Source organism: Taudactylus pleione, unplaced genomic scaffold (assembly GCF_031769625.1).
Source record: "Taudactylus pleione unplaced genomic scaffold, aTauple2 ptg000803l, whole genome shotgun sequence".
NCBI classification, from domain to species: domain Eukaryota; kingdom Metazoa; phylum Chordata; class Amphibia; order Anura; family Myobatrachidae; genus Taudactylus; species Taudactylus pleione.
Genome location: NW_028285205.1, coordinates 4138093 through 4155432, shown reverse-complemented (window position 1 = coordinate 4155432; position 17340 = coordinate 4138093). Strand labels below are relative to the sequence as shown.

Below are 17340 nucleotides of genomic sequence, written 5' to 3'. Positions count from 1 at the left end.
TTAAAAGTATTTGTTTTGGGAGAACATCGACACTTTTAAAATCTTTGTCTTGGGTGAACTGCAATCATTCGATTCACCTGCTAGAATATTGTTTTAAGGAACAGAGTCTCACGTTGTTTTTGTGACTATAAAACCATCCAGGATAACGTTAAAGTGGTATACAGAAGTTACCACTCATTCGGACAGTATCCATAAAACATCATCAGACGCTATGTAGTGTTGTTTATAAAGAATACCTTTCACTATTGTTCATTACAAGGAACATTTTTTCGACTTTATGGACACATGATTCTTTCTCTTTGTTTTTTTTTATGTGGTTTATGTGTATAGTGATCTGCTACATAATATTTGATTTAAACATTTAACACAGCGCTGCAGAGTCTATCACGGTGAATTTCACCATTTGCATTATAGTCATTATTCACACCCAGCTGACGGGTGTTAGTGCTAGATGCAGCAGCAGTGTGAAGCGCTCTATTGATTATTCTTTGTACATTTTCCATCATTACTACTAATGCTGGGCATACTCTAGATTATAATTATCTGGCCAATTCCCACAGGTGAAGGAACGGGGAAAAGTTTCCTCCCCTGTGTAGGAACGCAGATATTGTGTGGCCATACGCGGTGACATATCTCACACCGGAATGGCCACGATATCGGATGGTTTCAGTTTGTCAGATAAAGTGTCTGTCAGATATTTTATCTGACAGTGTACAGTATTCCCAGCATTACGGTTATGAAATAAATACCTCTGTTGAATGGATTTAGATAAGAGTGTACAAAAGAGGCTAATGCTGGTCATAAACCCTTAAGGTTCCTACACACTTACCGATCTGCACACAGTCAGACATCGAGTTCGATTACCCTTGAAACTCCTCCCCGGCAGCTCTGCAAACGATTTGGTCCATCTTCAAACGATCTATCGTGCATCCGTGACTTTTTCCAGTGCATTGTGTCCCAGATGTGCCCTACAGCATGGCAGATCTGACGAGGCGATGTATGACCAGCGGGGATGCACATCACATCGTGATCGTGAGTGGGGACTCACAATTTGGGCATATTTTACACAATCTGTCGTTCCAATGCGTCGGAATCGGCCAGAACGGGTAAAATATCGCCAAGTGTGTAGGCACCTTTAGCAGGGCCGAAACTAGGATTTTTGTCACCAGGGGCAAGACAGTAATTTGGCGCCCCCCATGTAATTCCCCCTGCAGTAGTGCCCATATTGTAATGCCCCCATAGTAATGCCCATATGTTAATACCCCCATAGTAATGTAGTAATGCCCCTGTAGTGCCCACCATACAGTAATGCCCCTGTAGTGCCCATGCTCCCATATTAATGCCCCTGTAGTGCCCATGCTCCCATATTAATGCCCCTTATTGCCTATGCCCCCATAGTAATGCCCCTGTGGTAATGCCCCTGCCCCCATAATAATGCCCCTGTAGTGCAGCTTATTAAAAAAAAAAAATACTTACCTTGAACCCCGCTCCTGCATCCAGCGTCGCGTCCGGTCCGCCGGCTGCTCCTTGGAACTATGGGGGAGATGTCATGACGTCTCCCCCATAGTGCCCGTGGGGAGAGCCGGAAGCTGGAGTTCGGGAGAGAACTCCAGCCTCCGGCTCCGGCTACACCGCGTCGCTGCAGAGAAGGAGCCGGGCGCCCGCTGGTAATAAATATTACCAGCGGACGTCCGGCTTGGAGCCTCTCTGCAGCGCCGGGCTGGAGGTCACTGGCACCAGGTACAGCGGCTCACCCGGTGCACGTGCACCTCCAGCCCCCCCCTAGTTGCGGCCCTGCCTTTAGATAAAATATCTGTCAGACCGACTGCCCAATTATCTGACAAGCTAATGATATTGTGATACACTGATTTTATACTGTCAGATATTGCCTCACAATTTCCTATCCAGAAAATCAGCAGGGCTTTGTCATATTATTGTTCCTTCACAAGGGATGAAAGAAAGAATTTGTATAATAGACTGGCCAACAGGGAAAATGTCAGTCGGTCGGCAGCACATAACTGCCTGATGTGTACAATTATTAACTTAGAAATGACGTGATCTTTCGGACATGCTGTATGATTGTGCACATCCGACAGACCCATAATTACTGGTTGGACGCAGCAGTACCCTGTACAAGTATCTGGCTGATCTGTTGATAATTGTAAGAACAGCCAGATAATTGTATAGTGTATGCCTGGCATAAGTTAGCTACACAACAGGTTGGTTTAGTGTCTGATCACACCACACTACTGGTGCTGCTAAGCAATTGTTTGTGTTTAAAAAATCCCAAAAAATAAAACTTTGCTTTAGGAGTTTATTAAAAATGTATAATCATTTACCTTGTTTGCATATTGTTATTACCCCCTACGTCGCATAAGCTCTAATATTGGAAGAGTAAGGACTTTATTTTTTGATATTTTGCTTTAACAATATAAGTTTCATCACCATGTCTATATCTTGTGTATATGATGCATAAACCAGATATCGGTCTCCGTAATCACTGAAACAGTGTGAGACTGACAGAAGCTCTATCTGATATTCAGACTAAAACTTGTCAGGTTATGCATTCCATTAGACACACATTTTGTGAGCAAAGAGCAAATGACCCTCCAGTTGGGAACACATTCCCTATTATGGATATGATTAATGGAAACATAAACCAGATGCTGGACGTGAGGCTACACTACACAGTTTCATGAAATATTAGGAGACTATTTATAGTTTTTGCCTCCAAACTTCTGCTCTAATTAGACAATGACTTAATTAGGCTGGTCACACAGCGGACACAGGGCTGTGCTTCCTGCTCTATTAACCTCTGGCGTCAAAGGCAGAAAAAGTTTCACTTCCAGGTCAAGAGGTTGCAGAATGGAAATAATGATGGAGACCAAGGATGAGAACTACAGTTAAGTAAAATTCTTCTCATTACACACAATCAAATCAGCCTCTTAATTCATTTGTCAACAGCTACATGAAATTGGGGGGTCCAAAATGCTGGTGGCTTATTAACCAGAGCACAGCTTTGTCATTGCACATTAATCATAGTAAAATATATAATCTGTTGCCTTTCATGTACAAGGATACAGGGGGAGATTTATCAAAGTTTGGAGAGAGATAAAAGTACCAACCTAGTAGCTTCTGTCATTTTTCAAATACAGCCTGTAAAATGGCAGAAGCTAATTGGTTAGTACTCTCTCTTTTTCTCTCTCTGAGGTTTCATATCTCCCCCACAATGTTTATTTTTGTCACCAAAGTGTGCAACTACAAATCCCAGCATGTCTTGTATAAAACTTGTGCAGAGCCTCAGAGGGTGCCTAAGAAAGATGTGCATTGATCTGTTAATGTGTATGTGGCATGATGGGACTTGTACTTCCAGAACAACTGAATTTAAGACTTCAGGGAGATTTATCAAATTTTGGAGAGAGATAAAGTACCAACCAATCAGCTTATAACTGCCATTATTCTATGACAGTTGGAAACTGACTGGGTGATACTTTTACCTCTATCCAGCATTTGAATTATCTCCCTTTTGGTCAGTCATTTAAAACTAGACAATACAAAAAGCCCATACGCTCCTGTTTACCTTTGTTCAAACAAAGCATGCATCGGAGTTAGTTGCAAAAAGAACAGTAGCACTTATTTCACAGGTATGCAGTTCTAAGAGGCTGAACTGGAGAGTTAGTGACTGTTCTCATTTCACAGAAAATAAAAAATATTTTTCTTGGAAAAGATAGCCAACATTATTTATTTTCACTGTATGTCTATGCTCATAGTGCAGCTCTTTAGGGCTGGAGTCAGAATTAAGGCTACATTAGAGAGTGCCAGTAACAATGTCACAGCTGGTCCTCTGTGGTACCGGTCACACTTGTGGATCTGTTTGATTTTCAAGCGAAAATCCAGTTATAAAGACAAAGCAGCTAATGGAGTTGGTCTCAAAAGTTTCTAATGACATTGCCCTGCAGTCCTTTCCCCAGTGTAGCCTTAGCACAGTGTTCATATATTGCAGCACAGGGGAGGGTGGAGGTCCTCTCAGAGGCTAATTGAAGCTAGATTTGGGTCAGTTCTCATCCCAATATTCTACAAAATATTTTTGGATAAGAAACCGTAGAAAGGACACACAACAGCTAGGTCACCATCATCTTCCTTGACAAAACTGGATAACAATACTGTGAGAATACGTCTCCATAACACATACCTGTGTGTATATACTGAATATGTGACTCTGCACCTCATCCATTGAGTCCATCCCATAGGCCACCGTCCCCAGATGAAGACGTTTAAAAACCATCTCATTCTGTGTCAGGGTCCCTAAGGGGGTAAAAACAAATGTGCCCTAACACATTACTGCAATTTCAGATAAAGCAAGTAGATTAAATGCTTCAAACAGGAATAGTTTCCTCTACACACAGACAGGGTCTTTCAGATGAAAATGCAACTCCAGAAAGTTAATTAAAAAAAAGTTGACCCCCCCCCCATGGTAACATACAAGTCCATTTCACATGCTGGTCTCTCTAACAAGGATTTCTGGTGCCCTTCCATTCAGTACTTGACAACCCTTGGAAAAGGCATATTACACCACGGGGGGTGTCCTCCAGGTTCCTGGCTGACTGTGATGGTCAGTAATCTGGGACCAATAGCCAGACCCGGTAAGCAGGGTTTCTAGCTCTCAGATGCACTGGTGCGATAGTTAAGCAGAATTAAATTTAAAAAACTTTCAGCTAAACATGGAAGTACATATAATATGATATTGAGATTACATCTTCAATAATGGGTGGAATTATATTTTAAATCTAATTCAACTTTGCACGTTATGTTCCTAATTAAAAAAAAAAATTTAAATAGTTTATTATTTAGGCTAGTGTATGTTCATTAATTGTAGGGGTCACTGTTATTGCCATCTATAAAATCTCACCACAGATAATAACAAGTTCATGGAACAGTAAATCATTTAGCTCAAAAGATCAAAATGAAGCAGGTTTTTCTAGTTAAATACATGGTCATATTCAGCTACACATTAGAAATAGTTTCCTCTAATTACATTAGACTCCAGCAGCTACTTTTACAAGCCTCAGGTCCTTATTAATGTTATTTTCCCTATAATTGTTGATGTCTGCACCATATTCTCATATGTGAATATTCTCTATTGATTAGGGCATCCCCACCCCTTCCTTTACTGGAGGAGAGGGCACCTCAAGAATCTGTTAATCTGTTAGTGATGAGGTGGTTGTTTTTTGTTAGTTTTTTTTAAATGTACATTTTTTTCTTTGGTACATTTTAAACACCATTTCCAACATACCACAAACATTTATAATTTCAGGAGATTATGAACAGACTGCTGCGGTTCCTACCTGTTTTGTCTGTCAATAAGTAGGAGATTCGTCCCAACTGCTCTGGGATTGTGCTGGATCGGACCACTGTTCCTGGGATCTTGGGGTCCCTGCGGATCATCCAGCTGTAGACAATTTTCCCCATGTCCAGATTCACCCGCAAGCTACAAAAACACAGAATATGTGTGCTTAGAGGACACTTACTTTACTCAAACTAGGTTAAAAAACAGTGTAAATCTTTAAATAATATCAGGTATTCATGCTCCTCCCTCTTATACATCCCCTTCCTGCAGGGGTGCTGACTACATCCCCTTGCAACATGGATCTTCAATGCCCTAATGTCAAAGGAGTGAAGAGATTTCTATTCTTAGATAGAAGGAATCATATGTTGTGCCATAATTACAATGTCTTGGTGTAATTGGAACTTGTCAACTACCAGTGATAGAGAATTCCCTGACCGATCAGGTATGGAGGTTTACAAATCAGAACTCCAAGATCCGACACCGTTTGGGCCGTGGTAATGGCACTCCCAGACACCACCAGAAGCCTCCTGGAGCCAGGAAGCATAGGAACCAGTGCTGTGGGTGCTTGAGCAACCCAAGTATTTGTGCTGCCACGAACCATGTCTATGCATGCCATTTTTCAGTCATATGGTGAGGCAACCAGGGTAATTTTGGAATGTTGTCTCCCATGTGGAAGGATGAATGGTGAAGTGTCAGCCAGGCATACTACCAGTGTTAGCATTGAAGGGGGCCCCTAGGAGACATCCCACATTAGAGCGGGGTTGTGGGATGTGGTACAGAGCACGGCACCTCCACAGCTCACTCCAAATTGCAGACAACTTGGTGATGCCTTTTACTCCAAGTGGTTGCCACAGAAGTCAATTCAAATAAACTAGCAGAAAAGTCACAAATACTAAAATCATGTGGGCTGGCATTCCCTGCAGGATGTGGATGTATAAGAGGGAGGAGCAGAACATACCTGAATTTAGGTAAATTACCAAAGTCCTATATACTCCAGGGTCCAGTACCTCCCCATGGGATGATAAGAAAAAAAAAATATAAACATAAAAATGTACCACGATTTGTAGTTAAGATTTCTCAATTCCAGGATAAGCTGTAATGCTTGAATCTAGCCGAGTAGAATACAAATCCCCAAACGTGGTTACCATTTATTGAAAGATTTTACCAATTAACATCCTATGGAGTAACCCATTTTATTAGTACGTATCCTGAAGGGCTTAGTGTAAAATAAAATGAAATTTAAGTTCAGGAGTCAAACTGTAACCAAGGAAAACAAATAGGATAGAATAACGCTCTGACAGTCACACCACTAGAATGCTGCTCTACAAAAAACGGGTGTGAATCATTAGGTCTACAATAAAAAGGTAGACAATACAAGTTAGAGAGGCAATAGGTCGACAGGGTCTGAAGGTCGACACACTAAAGGTCAACAGGGACAGAAGGTCGACAGGTTCATTAGGTGGACACAAAAATGTTCGACACATGATCTTTTTATTTTCTAGCCCTAATCTTCACCCTAACCCTCCCCTTGGTGCCTAACCCTAACCGGTGGGGTAGGTGCCTGACCCTAACCATCCCTTCTAGTGCCCAACCTTAACCCTCCCCCTCCTGGTGCCTAACCCTGACTGTCTGGGTAAGTGCCTAACACTAAAAAAAAAACCAACACTTTTTTCAGGGTCAACCATTTATGTGTTGACCATTTTTGTGTCGACCTTATGTCCCTGTTGGCCTTCTTAATAGTCGACCTTTAGTGTGTCGACCTATTGTCTGTCTAACTTGTATGGTCTACCTTTTCAGTGTAGACCTAAAGACCGGATACCCTACAAAACATCTTCTGCTAGCCTTAACTGAAGAGAAGTGCCAAAAAAGCTATTAGAAGCTGGAGGTGTTGGAAAACAAAAGGTAGACATAAAAATATTGCAAATCTTAATAATGATCATTATTCAATTTACTAATAAATTTTAAAAAGCATAAAATATGGCATATGAAAAAAAATCAGACATCATATATATTAGATCGGCACACACAATACTATTTAAGCAAACATATAAAAATAGAAAATAATAACAATTATTACTATATAGTAGCAGACCTCGTACATATATTTTAGCTCCATCTGAAAGGCCCTGCTTTTCTCACCTGATAGGAATAATATTGGAGAAGAGGAGTAGGAAACGGATGATCTGCAGATACCAGCGACCAGCAAAATGCTGAAGAGCCACCATAACTAGGGATACGACCAGCAGAGCAGTGAATAATATCTTCGTCAGACAGTTCACTTCCAGGTCAAAGAGCCCGATCTGTAGTACAGTGTAAGGAGAAGAGATGGTGACTCACAGGACTCATTTACATTGCACCCTGTACAGGTAGTGAGTAAGTGCAAGTAGTGCCCGTTATTCAGTAAAGTGCAAAGCAAGTATCATGTAGCATGTGCATGTTAATAGCATCATTAAAATTACAAACCCACAAAATGGAGAGGCATTTGGTAACATTCACTTGTTTCCATATTTGAAACAGGTTTCTGTGAATGGTACAAGATGTAGGTATTACCTCAATGACATAAAAGAACACATTGAATTAGAGCGCTGAACAATAACACATTACATAAATGGAGTTTATATACATAACTAACATGGTAATAGTAAACAGTGTATTTTACTTTTTTATAGGTTATACATGTGCTAAAGGATTTTTAAGTTGATTAACATTTTATGCAGCCTTATTACGGTATGTCCCTCACAGTAAGCGGCTGACCAACAAGATCAAATGGGGCGGCTGTAGGGCCCTGTCACACAGCAGCTTTGGGGGTAAATTTACTGGTAAGCCGCAGCTCCTTGGCATGTTTAAGCAGGGAACTCAAAGCAATTTTCTATATATTCAAACTCTAATTCACAAATATCTTCAGCTCTGATAATTACCCAAAACATTTTAGCTACACAAATACATATATAAGTTGTGTGGGCATACTCATTACATTGATAGTCCATTTGTCAGTGCTGTTCACTCTTACATTTTGTGTGTTTAAAAATTAGACATTTCAGCTAAATCACAATAGTCAAACACTTGCAATCTGCTTATTTTGTTGATAAAATAATATTTCTCTACATATTATTGCAAAACTGGCAATATGTCTGAACCGCTCATCAGATTTTCCTATGGGACATTTTCCTTTAGAACACATGTAGCATGTGTCTGTCCATGAAACGGACAGAATTTTCCTTCAGTGTATGCCTCAGACTTCTGCCAAGCCCACATTAGAACGATGATCTCACAGCTGTGTTCCTGGCCACCCAAGCAGTGTTTCTCTAGAGGCAGCGTGCCATTCTGATCAGAGACGTGGATGTGTAAGAGATACTGTGCTAATATACATTTTGAATGGCACGTTGTCGGAAAACTGATGTAAGTATAGAGGACTTTACATAGTTTTATACTGGCTCAACTGCACAAAACCTCAGAGCAATATACAGTATGCCCAATGATAGATGCTTATATCAAGGGGTTAATCTCACACATACAAACTGCATTTTGCTGTATTCAGCAACACTTTAAAAAAACCCTCAAGAGACAGATTCAAGGGGGTATTATTTAGTAAAGTGCGGGTTTTTAGAAGTGGAGATGTTGCCCATAGCAACCAAATTCAAGCTATAATGTTCTAGAAGGTGCTAGAGAAATGATAATAGCTAGAATCTGATTGGTTGCTATGGGCAACAGCTCCACTTCTAAAAACCGGCACTTTAGTAAATATACTCTAAGGTGCATACGACGGTGTGAAATGTCATGACAATTTTGTCTTGACAAAGTCTATGTGTGTCCCTACACCAGTACCTTGCTGCGGGGATTTGAGGTGTTCATCACGCTGCGCTGCTCTCGACCAGTATATAGAACCACCCCAACCACTGTGCCTGGAACAGAAAACACAAGTCAGAGAACTCTGCAAACCAGCATTAAAACAGTTACACTGTTAGGGGTCAATTCTATTAGGTGCGAATGGCGAGTAGCAAGTTTGTTTCTTAAAACTCGCACACCTCGTAGCAAAGTGCGCTCCCGGGAATTCTCCAATCCAATTAAAAATGCCTATTCGCAGCAGAGGGGTGCAAATTGACTGCCAAATGAGATTTACGAGAAATGCATGAAAATATGGAGAGACCATCCTGGACCCCCCAAAATGGATAATTATCTTAGCAGGACCATATAGAAGGCTGTTTGTGAGCATAAGGAAGGTACTTTAGGTTTTTAAATGGTGTCAAATGGTTGATTTGTTTTGGGGGTTTTTTAAATGCAAAAAAATTTACATTTCAAAAAAATCTTTTTTTCGTTTAAACGCAAACGAATTAAACAAAAAAATGCAAAAAAAAAAATAGGAAAATCTGTGATTTGGGGGTACTTTGAGGGCACCTTGAAAAATTTTAATAAATAAATTATAAAAAACAATTATTTTTCAACTAAAAATTTTTAATTAAATTTGGGGTGCCTAAACCAACGAAAAAGTTGATTTTGAGGTAATTTGAGGACTTTTTTTTTTTAACCCCAAAAAATGAAATGTAATTATTTGACTTATTAAGGTAACTGGAAACTTCCAAATGCCTAATTAGTCATTAGTAATTAGTCATGGGGGTGTCCAAGGGGTTCAGCACAGTATCCCGACATTTTAACCTTGAAATAAAGATTTTCCTTTCCATCTCTCACCCTCAGGGAGGTGCGAGTGGAAAGTTGCGACTTCAGTCCGACTGATTCAGTGCGAGTTGCTAATTGGATTGCAAAATGAATTCGCTATGCGAATTCCAAGTGAAAATAGCAACTCGCACCTAATAGGATTGGCCCCTAAATGTTTCTTTATCACTTCCAGCATTTTTCATAGCCCTTACATTTTCAGACTACTGGCTCCATCTAGTGATGCAAACCAAATTGTGTTTTATATTCAGACTCACAGTAGCAAACTAGACTTTTATTTATTATTGAATATTATTCTCATAATTTATTTATATGGCGCCACAAATGTTCAGCAGCACCTTACAAAGTACATAAACAAGTTGTTGACAAGCGACTTACAGTACAATACAATACAGGACATGGATAATATACATTGCTACATTAGCGACCATAACACCCAGATAAGCAACAGAACATAAGCAACCAAGTGTTAGGTGTCCTAGTGGGGAGTAAGAAGTAGATGAAACTAAAGTAGGGAGAAGCACAAGAGGGTAGAGGGCCCTGCTCGTAAGGGCTTACATTCTAAAAATGCATGAAACAGCATTTATAAAGATCAGAACATACTTTAGTTTTATCACCAAAACGAGTGATAAATATCACTGTGTATGATAAATGGTGCTCCAGCCAATCAGCTCCCAACTGTCATTTTTATAACAGTTGACAGTTGGGAGCTGATTGGCTGGAGAACCATTTATCATACACAGTGACATTTATCACTCGTTTTGGTGATAAAACTTGTTACTAAATGAGGCCCTTATGTTTAATGCAACTGCAAGACTACGTATGTTATAATAGTCTTGGCCAGCTTTCACTCACTCTTATACCATGTCCTGCACTACGGGATCCTAACGCAATGTGGCTGTGAGGTGCTGGCGTTGCGACCGTTTCTCCGAAACCTCAAAACGATCAACACTGCAGAATTTTGCTTACACGCCGTAGAGGTGCACAGGAAAATCTGCAATGCTAGGAAACCTTAATTGATAGTACTGTGCAGAGCCGCTAAAAGATACTCCTCAAGAGTCCTGCCCAGGGGTGCTGAGTGGGGAGGATGCAGGATCTGTTGGATGGGTCTGGCCCAGCTGCTAAGCTGCTTCCCGGCGCTGCACATAGTCTACTATATTTTTTGTTTGGATGGACGTGGCCACACCTCCCAGTGTTGGTCACAAACCCTTTAGCACCTGGGCCCTGCAGCGGTCTCAACGGCCCTGGCCCTAACAAAGATTTCAATTACTCTGCAAATTTAATTTCAACTCTTGTCTAATCGGGGTGCCACTAACATCAGCACTCAAGTAAGAGTAGACCATTAAACGGAAAATATGCCATGTAATTCATGTAAAATCAATATCTATAAAAAAATAAATAGAAGTATTGATTCTCATTCTTTCCAGTACATTTATATTATCTGCAGTATCAATTCTACATAATGTTTATCAATTATCACCCATTCTTAATTACAGTAACACCTAAAGATATTGTTTTATGAAACATTTTTATCAAAGTAATTTCTTATAGGAATCACAGCTACGGGTCTGTCTCTCCTTCACCAGTCCTGCTCAGAACCAACACAACATAGTGCCTATAGTATTACAGAGCCTAGTGTGAAGGTTCTGCTTTCAGGAACTGCTCTAGCAGTGATCCCTGAAGAATGATCACTATTCCTGGAGCCTTTTAGTCCATTCAAGAGCACAAAAGATCTTTAATCACAAGACAGCAATGAATGGTTATAATACACTGTGTTTTCCATTATACCTCATGCAGATGTGTCCTTATACGCCTATAACCTTTTTGCACCATTTGGCAAGGGATGCCTAGCGCAATTCCCATGCTGTGCATTTTTTCCTGAATTTTGATACAAATCCCTAAATTTCGCATCTTAGTTAGCATATAGTGTACTAGATAATTAGGATTAATTTTTTTGCTGCAAAGGAATTGGTATTGTCGCAGATAAAGCAGAACGACGCATGGCGCAAATCTCGCATATCGGACCTGCTTTTTGGCTATTTACCCTAGATTGTGTACTTTTTCCTCAATTGTCTTAGCTCACTTATAGTGTAATAGGTACTTAGGATTAGTGTTTTAGCGTGGCTAAGTCGTAAAGTCTGTGGTTCGCTAAATGGGACTACTTGGCACGATTTGAGGATAGGTGTATGTGGACACATCTGTAGAGAGTACTATTTAATGTGGAGTGGTCTGCGGTCATTCCTGATAAATGAGACATTACTAGAGTCACAAATTTCTTTAGTTAACCATCATTTATAAAATGCCCTCGGGGTGACTTTTCTTGTGGTGTCAGCTCCATTAGGAGAGGGAAAACACCACCCCCCGCCATCACCAACTAATTTGGGGCACTCATTTTCTGAATGACAGACTCAATTATTTTCAATTAGAGACAAACTAATGAGGGATTAAATTGTTAACATGCATTCTTAAGGCAAAAGAATGTTTCTCTGTACCTGAAGCGATTACCGTACTAGCCCATAAAGTGTTCTCGATGCTTAAACTTTCATTTATTGGGGGATCACTGTCCTCCTGTGGAGAGAGAATGAGTACAGTGCATCTCATGGGAAATACTCTGACATGTGTACAAGAAATATAAATATATATTTTACAGAAGGTACTAAATATATTTGAGAGACTAATCCTCTTCAAAGAAAGCAGTTACGATCATGATAAAAAAAAAAAAAACAGAATACTAACAACAAAAAAGTTTTATTATAAACTGTACATTTTTATTACAACTATGTATTTTTTAAGGCACAAACTAGAAATATTAAACTTGCATCTATTATTACACAACATTTTAAAACATTACATTAACGATTAGTTTTCCTATAATGGTTATCACTACCTGATATTTCTATTCTTCAAGGAACTTTGATTTTATGTAATCATTTCTAGCTCTGCTGCAAATTTTACACGTCCCAGCTGCCAGATTGGAAGCTTTCGGTCTCCAAAAGACCTGGACAAATTGTTGGTACCCTTCCACTTGTTTATTCCATATTTAATAAAAATTAGACTTTGCAATTTAATTTTTGATTCAACAGAATATTTTATAGAATATGTAAAACATGATGGGTTTCTTAACCTAATATTTTGTTGCACAACCTTTAGAGATAATCACAGCAATCAAGCGATTTCCGTAGCTCTCTGTGAGACTTCTGCACCTGTCACCAGGTAGTTTGGACCATTCTTCCTGAGCAAACTGCTTCAGCTGTCTCAGGTTTGATGGGTGCCATCTCCAGACTGCATATTTCAGTTCTTTCCATAGATGTTCAATAGGCTTCAGATCAGGGCTCATAGAAGACCACTTCATAATAGTCCACTGTTTTGTTATTATCCAATCCTGGGTGCTTTCATCTGTGTGTTTTGCGTCATTATCCTGTTGGAGGACCCATGACCTGCGACTGAGACAGAGCTTTCTGACACTGGCCAGTATGCTTCACTCCAGAATGCCTTCATAGTCTTGAGATTTCATTGTGTTCTACACAGATTAAAAAGACACCTAGTGCCAGATGCAGTAAAGCAGCCCCAAAACAAAACCAAGACAACCCCATACTTCACAGTAGGTATGGTGTTCATTTCTTTGAAAGCCTAATTTTTCGTCTGTGAATATAGAGCTGATGTGGTTTACCAAAATGCTCCAGTTCTTACTCATCTGCCCAAAGGACATTCTACCAGAAGCATTGTGGCTTGCCAATATGCATTATAGCAAATACCAGCCTGGCTTTTTTATACTGTTTTTATAAAAATTTACTCCTCCTGGGTCTTCTTCCATGGAGCCCACTGCTGTTCAAAAAGCGTTATGATACAATCAGACACGGACGTACCTTGACCTTGCAGTACAGCATTTACCTCGTCGGGAGTTTTCCTTGGCTTTTTTTTCTCTACCATTCTCACTATCCTTCTGCTTAACCTGGAGTCCATTTCATTGATGACACATCCATTGAGGTTGGCAACAGTCCCACAAACTTTAAACTTCTTAATCATATCTGCAACTGTAGTCACAGGAAAATCAAGCTGCTAGGAGATGATTTTACAGCCTTTACATGGTTGACAACTCTCGCCTTTGCTTTCTCTGGTCTATGATCTATGGTGGTGCATACAATTTTAACAAACAACACAGTGACTTCTTTTCTTCATGTAAATAGGCTGAATGACTAATTAGAAGATGTGTGATGCCAATTCAAGAAAGCAATTCCTTTGAAATATCAAAATAATGCAATTATTTATAATATTTTCTAAGGGATACCAACAAATCTGTCCAAGCCATTTTATATAATCTTTAGAGAATAAGCAATAATGCATCTCTTCACGTTTTTTTGTTTTATTCTAGGACCATCCAAAGGCATGCAGCTGCTGCATAGTACAACTGCTGTTAAATTTTAGAGTATTCCAGGGACAGAAAAGCTATGTAATGCACAATTCTGATGTAAAAAGCAGTGGCCTAATGTTCACTAAATACCCCTTTCAGACATCCAGAGATTCCCAGGATTTTGGCCTGCCTCGGCTAAATTCCCGGGATCTCGTGCATGTCTGAAAGGTACCTGCCCGGGTAAACATTCTCGGGTAACCGACCCTCCAATTGACAAAGGAATTTCCCAGGACTGAAGTCCCGGGAAAACTACCCGGGTCATGTCTGAATGGTGCTACCCGTGAATTTACTCCCGGGCTGCACCAAGCAGCTTTTACAATGAGTGGGCAGCGCAGAGCGTCCTATAGGACGCTCAGTGCTGCCGCTCACCACCCCCGGCGCTAGAGACCAGGTCAGCGATCTCGGCCAGGTCCCCCTCAGGCACAGAGGACCCCAGATGGACACCGGGGACTCCGGTAAGGCTGGGAGCCGCGTTGGTGTGACTTCACCCGCCGGCGGGTCTCTGACTCAGCGGGTGGCCAGGCAGCCCGCACTCCTGCTGGACCACCAGGGAAAACATTAACGGAGGCTCCATTGTGATTGGCCGGCTACCTGCTGCATGATGATTACATCATCAGCCGGAGAAGGGACCGAAAAACCCGGCTTATGTCTGAAAAGGGCCTACCCGGGAATTTCCCGAGTAGAATCTGTAGTGTGAAAGGGGGGTCTCGACCAAATACCCGGGATTTTGCAAAGGAGAAGATACCGGGTCTGAGCAAGGTAATTCCCAGGTTGCATGTCTGAAAGGGGCATAAATTGTTGCAAAAAAGCATATCTACAAGTGACTAACAATGAAAACATCCGGATGATGTGTATTTTCTGCTAGCATTAAGTTAGCATTTATTATTAGAGCTAAAACAATAAGAACATTTTGTTAATTTTGCCATTTTATACTAAATGATAATATATATTCTTGATATATTTTTTGTATATTTGAAAATGTTTTTCATATTACATTTTCATTATACAAGTCCGGAAGGACTTTATATGAAGAATAATCTTAAAAAGAGGTTTCCTAGGTGCATGATCATTTTATTCTTCTACTCCTAGTTATGGGTCTGAAGCCATATAAGAGAATGTTGTTTTTTGTTTTAACATGCTACATAAACCATAACTATTAATTCATGGTGGTGGATACTAACCAACTGTTTATATCGGTAGGATATGTACACTCTGGCAGAAATGCAATGAGATCTTCCTCCACTCAAAAACACAGTATTAAAATGTAGGGGGTTTAACGAAGGCTCACCCTTGTGAATGTTCCAGCAAAATTATGGATGTCAATATTGGGTTCTTCTGCATACACATAGGATCGGATCTGGAGCAAGTCCTACAAGAGAAGAACTTGTTTTGCTAGTTACTTTTTCTATAACAAAGAAAAACAAAAATAACTACAGTAATATGGCTCCTTTAATTTTAGCAGAACTGAAGAAAGAGACTAATATCGCTAACTGTGAAAGTGGCTGAAATCAGGGCTATGTTATAGATCGCATCCATCCATTGCACAATGTATATACCTTAAATAAATATTTTGCCATCCATTGCATGTTATATGTATAATATATAATATACATTTATTGCATGCTGCATTTCATTATCATATATAGATCTATGCACACAATGCATGCTGCATTTATCATATCACTCCATCCAACTGGTTGCTGCATTTATATAGGCCAACTAAGTACATGCATGGGGTAGTGCTATTCAAAAGACAGTATAAAAAATGACTTAATTTTATGTCCAAGTACATTATTAATTTTATTTTGTTTTACCATTAACACAGACAATCAAACAAAAAATATGTTTCATTGCCAGGGATATTCAAACAAATTTAAGGTATTTTGGGGTTGAATTAAAATATGAAAAGTAGTTTTTTGTTCGAATTGGCTCTACTTCTTGAGATAATGGATATACTCAAGCAATAATACACTTAGATTCCCCTATGCACGCATTATGGCTATCAGAACATTCTAGAAGGCGAGACACGCAAAAATTCTAGGTGTTCACTTATATATGGAGGGGGAATATTCTAGAATGATTGCGGAGTGATCAGCTACCCAAACAGCAGTCAGTTGACAGATGTCTATTGTGTTTTTCCTGCCTCTCGTCCATGTATCTCACAAATTAGAGCCAGTCTAGCAAAACCAGTCATATTGAGAATCAGTGCCACAAAGTTACACCAAAATTGCTCTCATATGATTGCCAATGAAATGAGAGTTGATCAGTGTAAGTTATGTAGGACATAGTAGACAAAGGGACTTCAGCATGTGGGGTGCACATCAACATCTATTATAAAGGGCATACTCAATATCAATGCCTCAAATGGTATCAACTTAATAAGACCTGGGTGAAACATTATGTTCATCCACAAACCCCTGTAATATAAAAGAAACCATGCGTATAATGGAGATAAATCTCTCTTAAATTAGCATGAAGTTAATGATTTCAAATTTAGCATGCTTGACATATTGGTCAGATGCCCTTTGTAAAAGCCTAATACTGTATGAGGGGGGAGCGTCTCTATCTTATTTATTTATTTACAGTTTCTTATATAGCGCAGCATATTCCGTTGCGCTTTACAATTGTCAACATTGATAGAACAAAACTGGGTAATAACAGACAGATATATAGTTAGGAAGGCCCTGCTCGCAAGCTTACAATCTATAGGGCATCACTGTGGAAAGGGAGAGAAATGTATAAGGAGGCAAAAGAGAGTAATGCCAAAAATAAAATATCTTTTGTTAAACTCATGTAGCTACATAAAAAAAAAAAAATCTTTGTAAAAGAAAGTTAATGAATAGGTTTAACCAAATACCACACACACCATTTAGAGAAAATATGTGTCTACTTACTGTACAAAACAGCGACT

General features: G+C 39.7%; 1 protein-coding gene across 1 annotated transcript in view; it reads right to left on the bottom strand.

The window, feature by feature from the left end:
- ATP9A (ATPase phospholipid transporting 9A) overlaps nt 1-17340 on the bottom strand; it is a 134427-nt gene that overhangs the window by 59559 nt on the left and 57528 nt on the right. The window contains exons 8-13 of the mRNA XM_088458051.1: nt 15718-15798; nt 12511-12586; nt 9173-9249; nt 7487-7647; nt 5346-5488; nt 4193-4305 (exon numbers count right to left, since the gene is read on the bottom strand). Coding sequence (XP_088314177.1) covers nt 4193-4305; nt 5346-5488; nt 7487-7647; nt 9173-9249; nt 12511-12586; nt 15718-15798 — 651 coding nt within the window. The remainder of the gene's footprint in view (nt 1-4192; nt 4306-5345; nt 5489-7486; nt 7648-9172; nt 9250-12510; nt 12587-15717; nt 15799-17340) is intronic.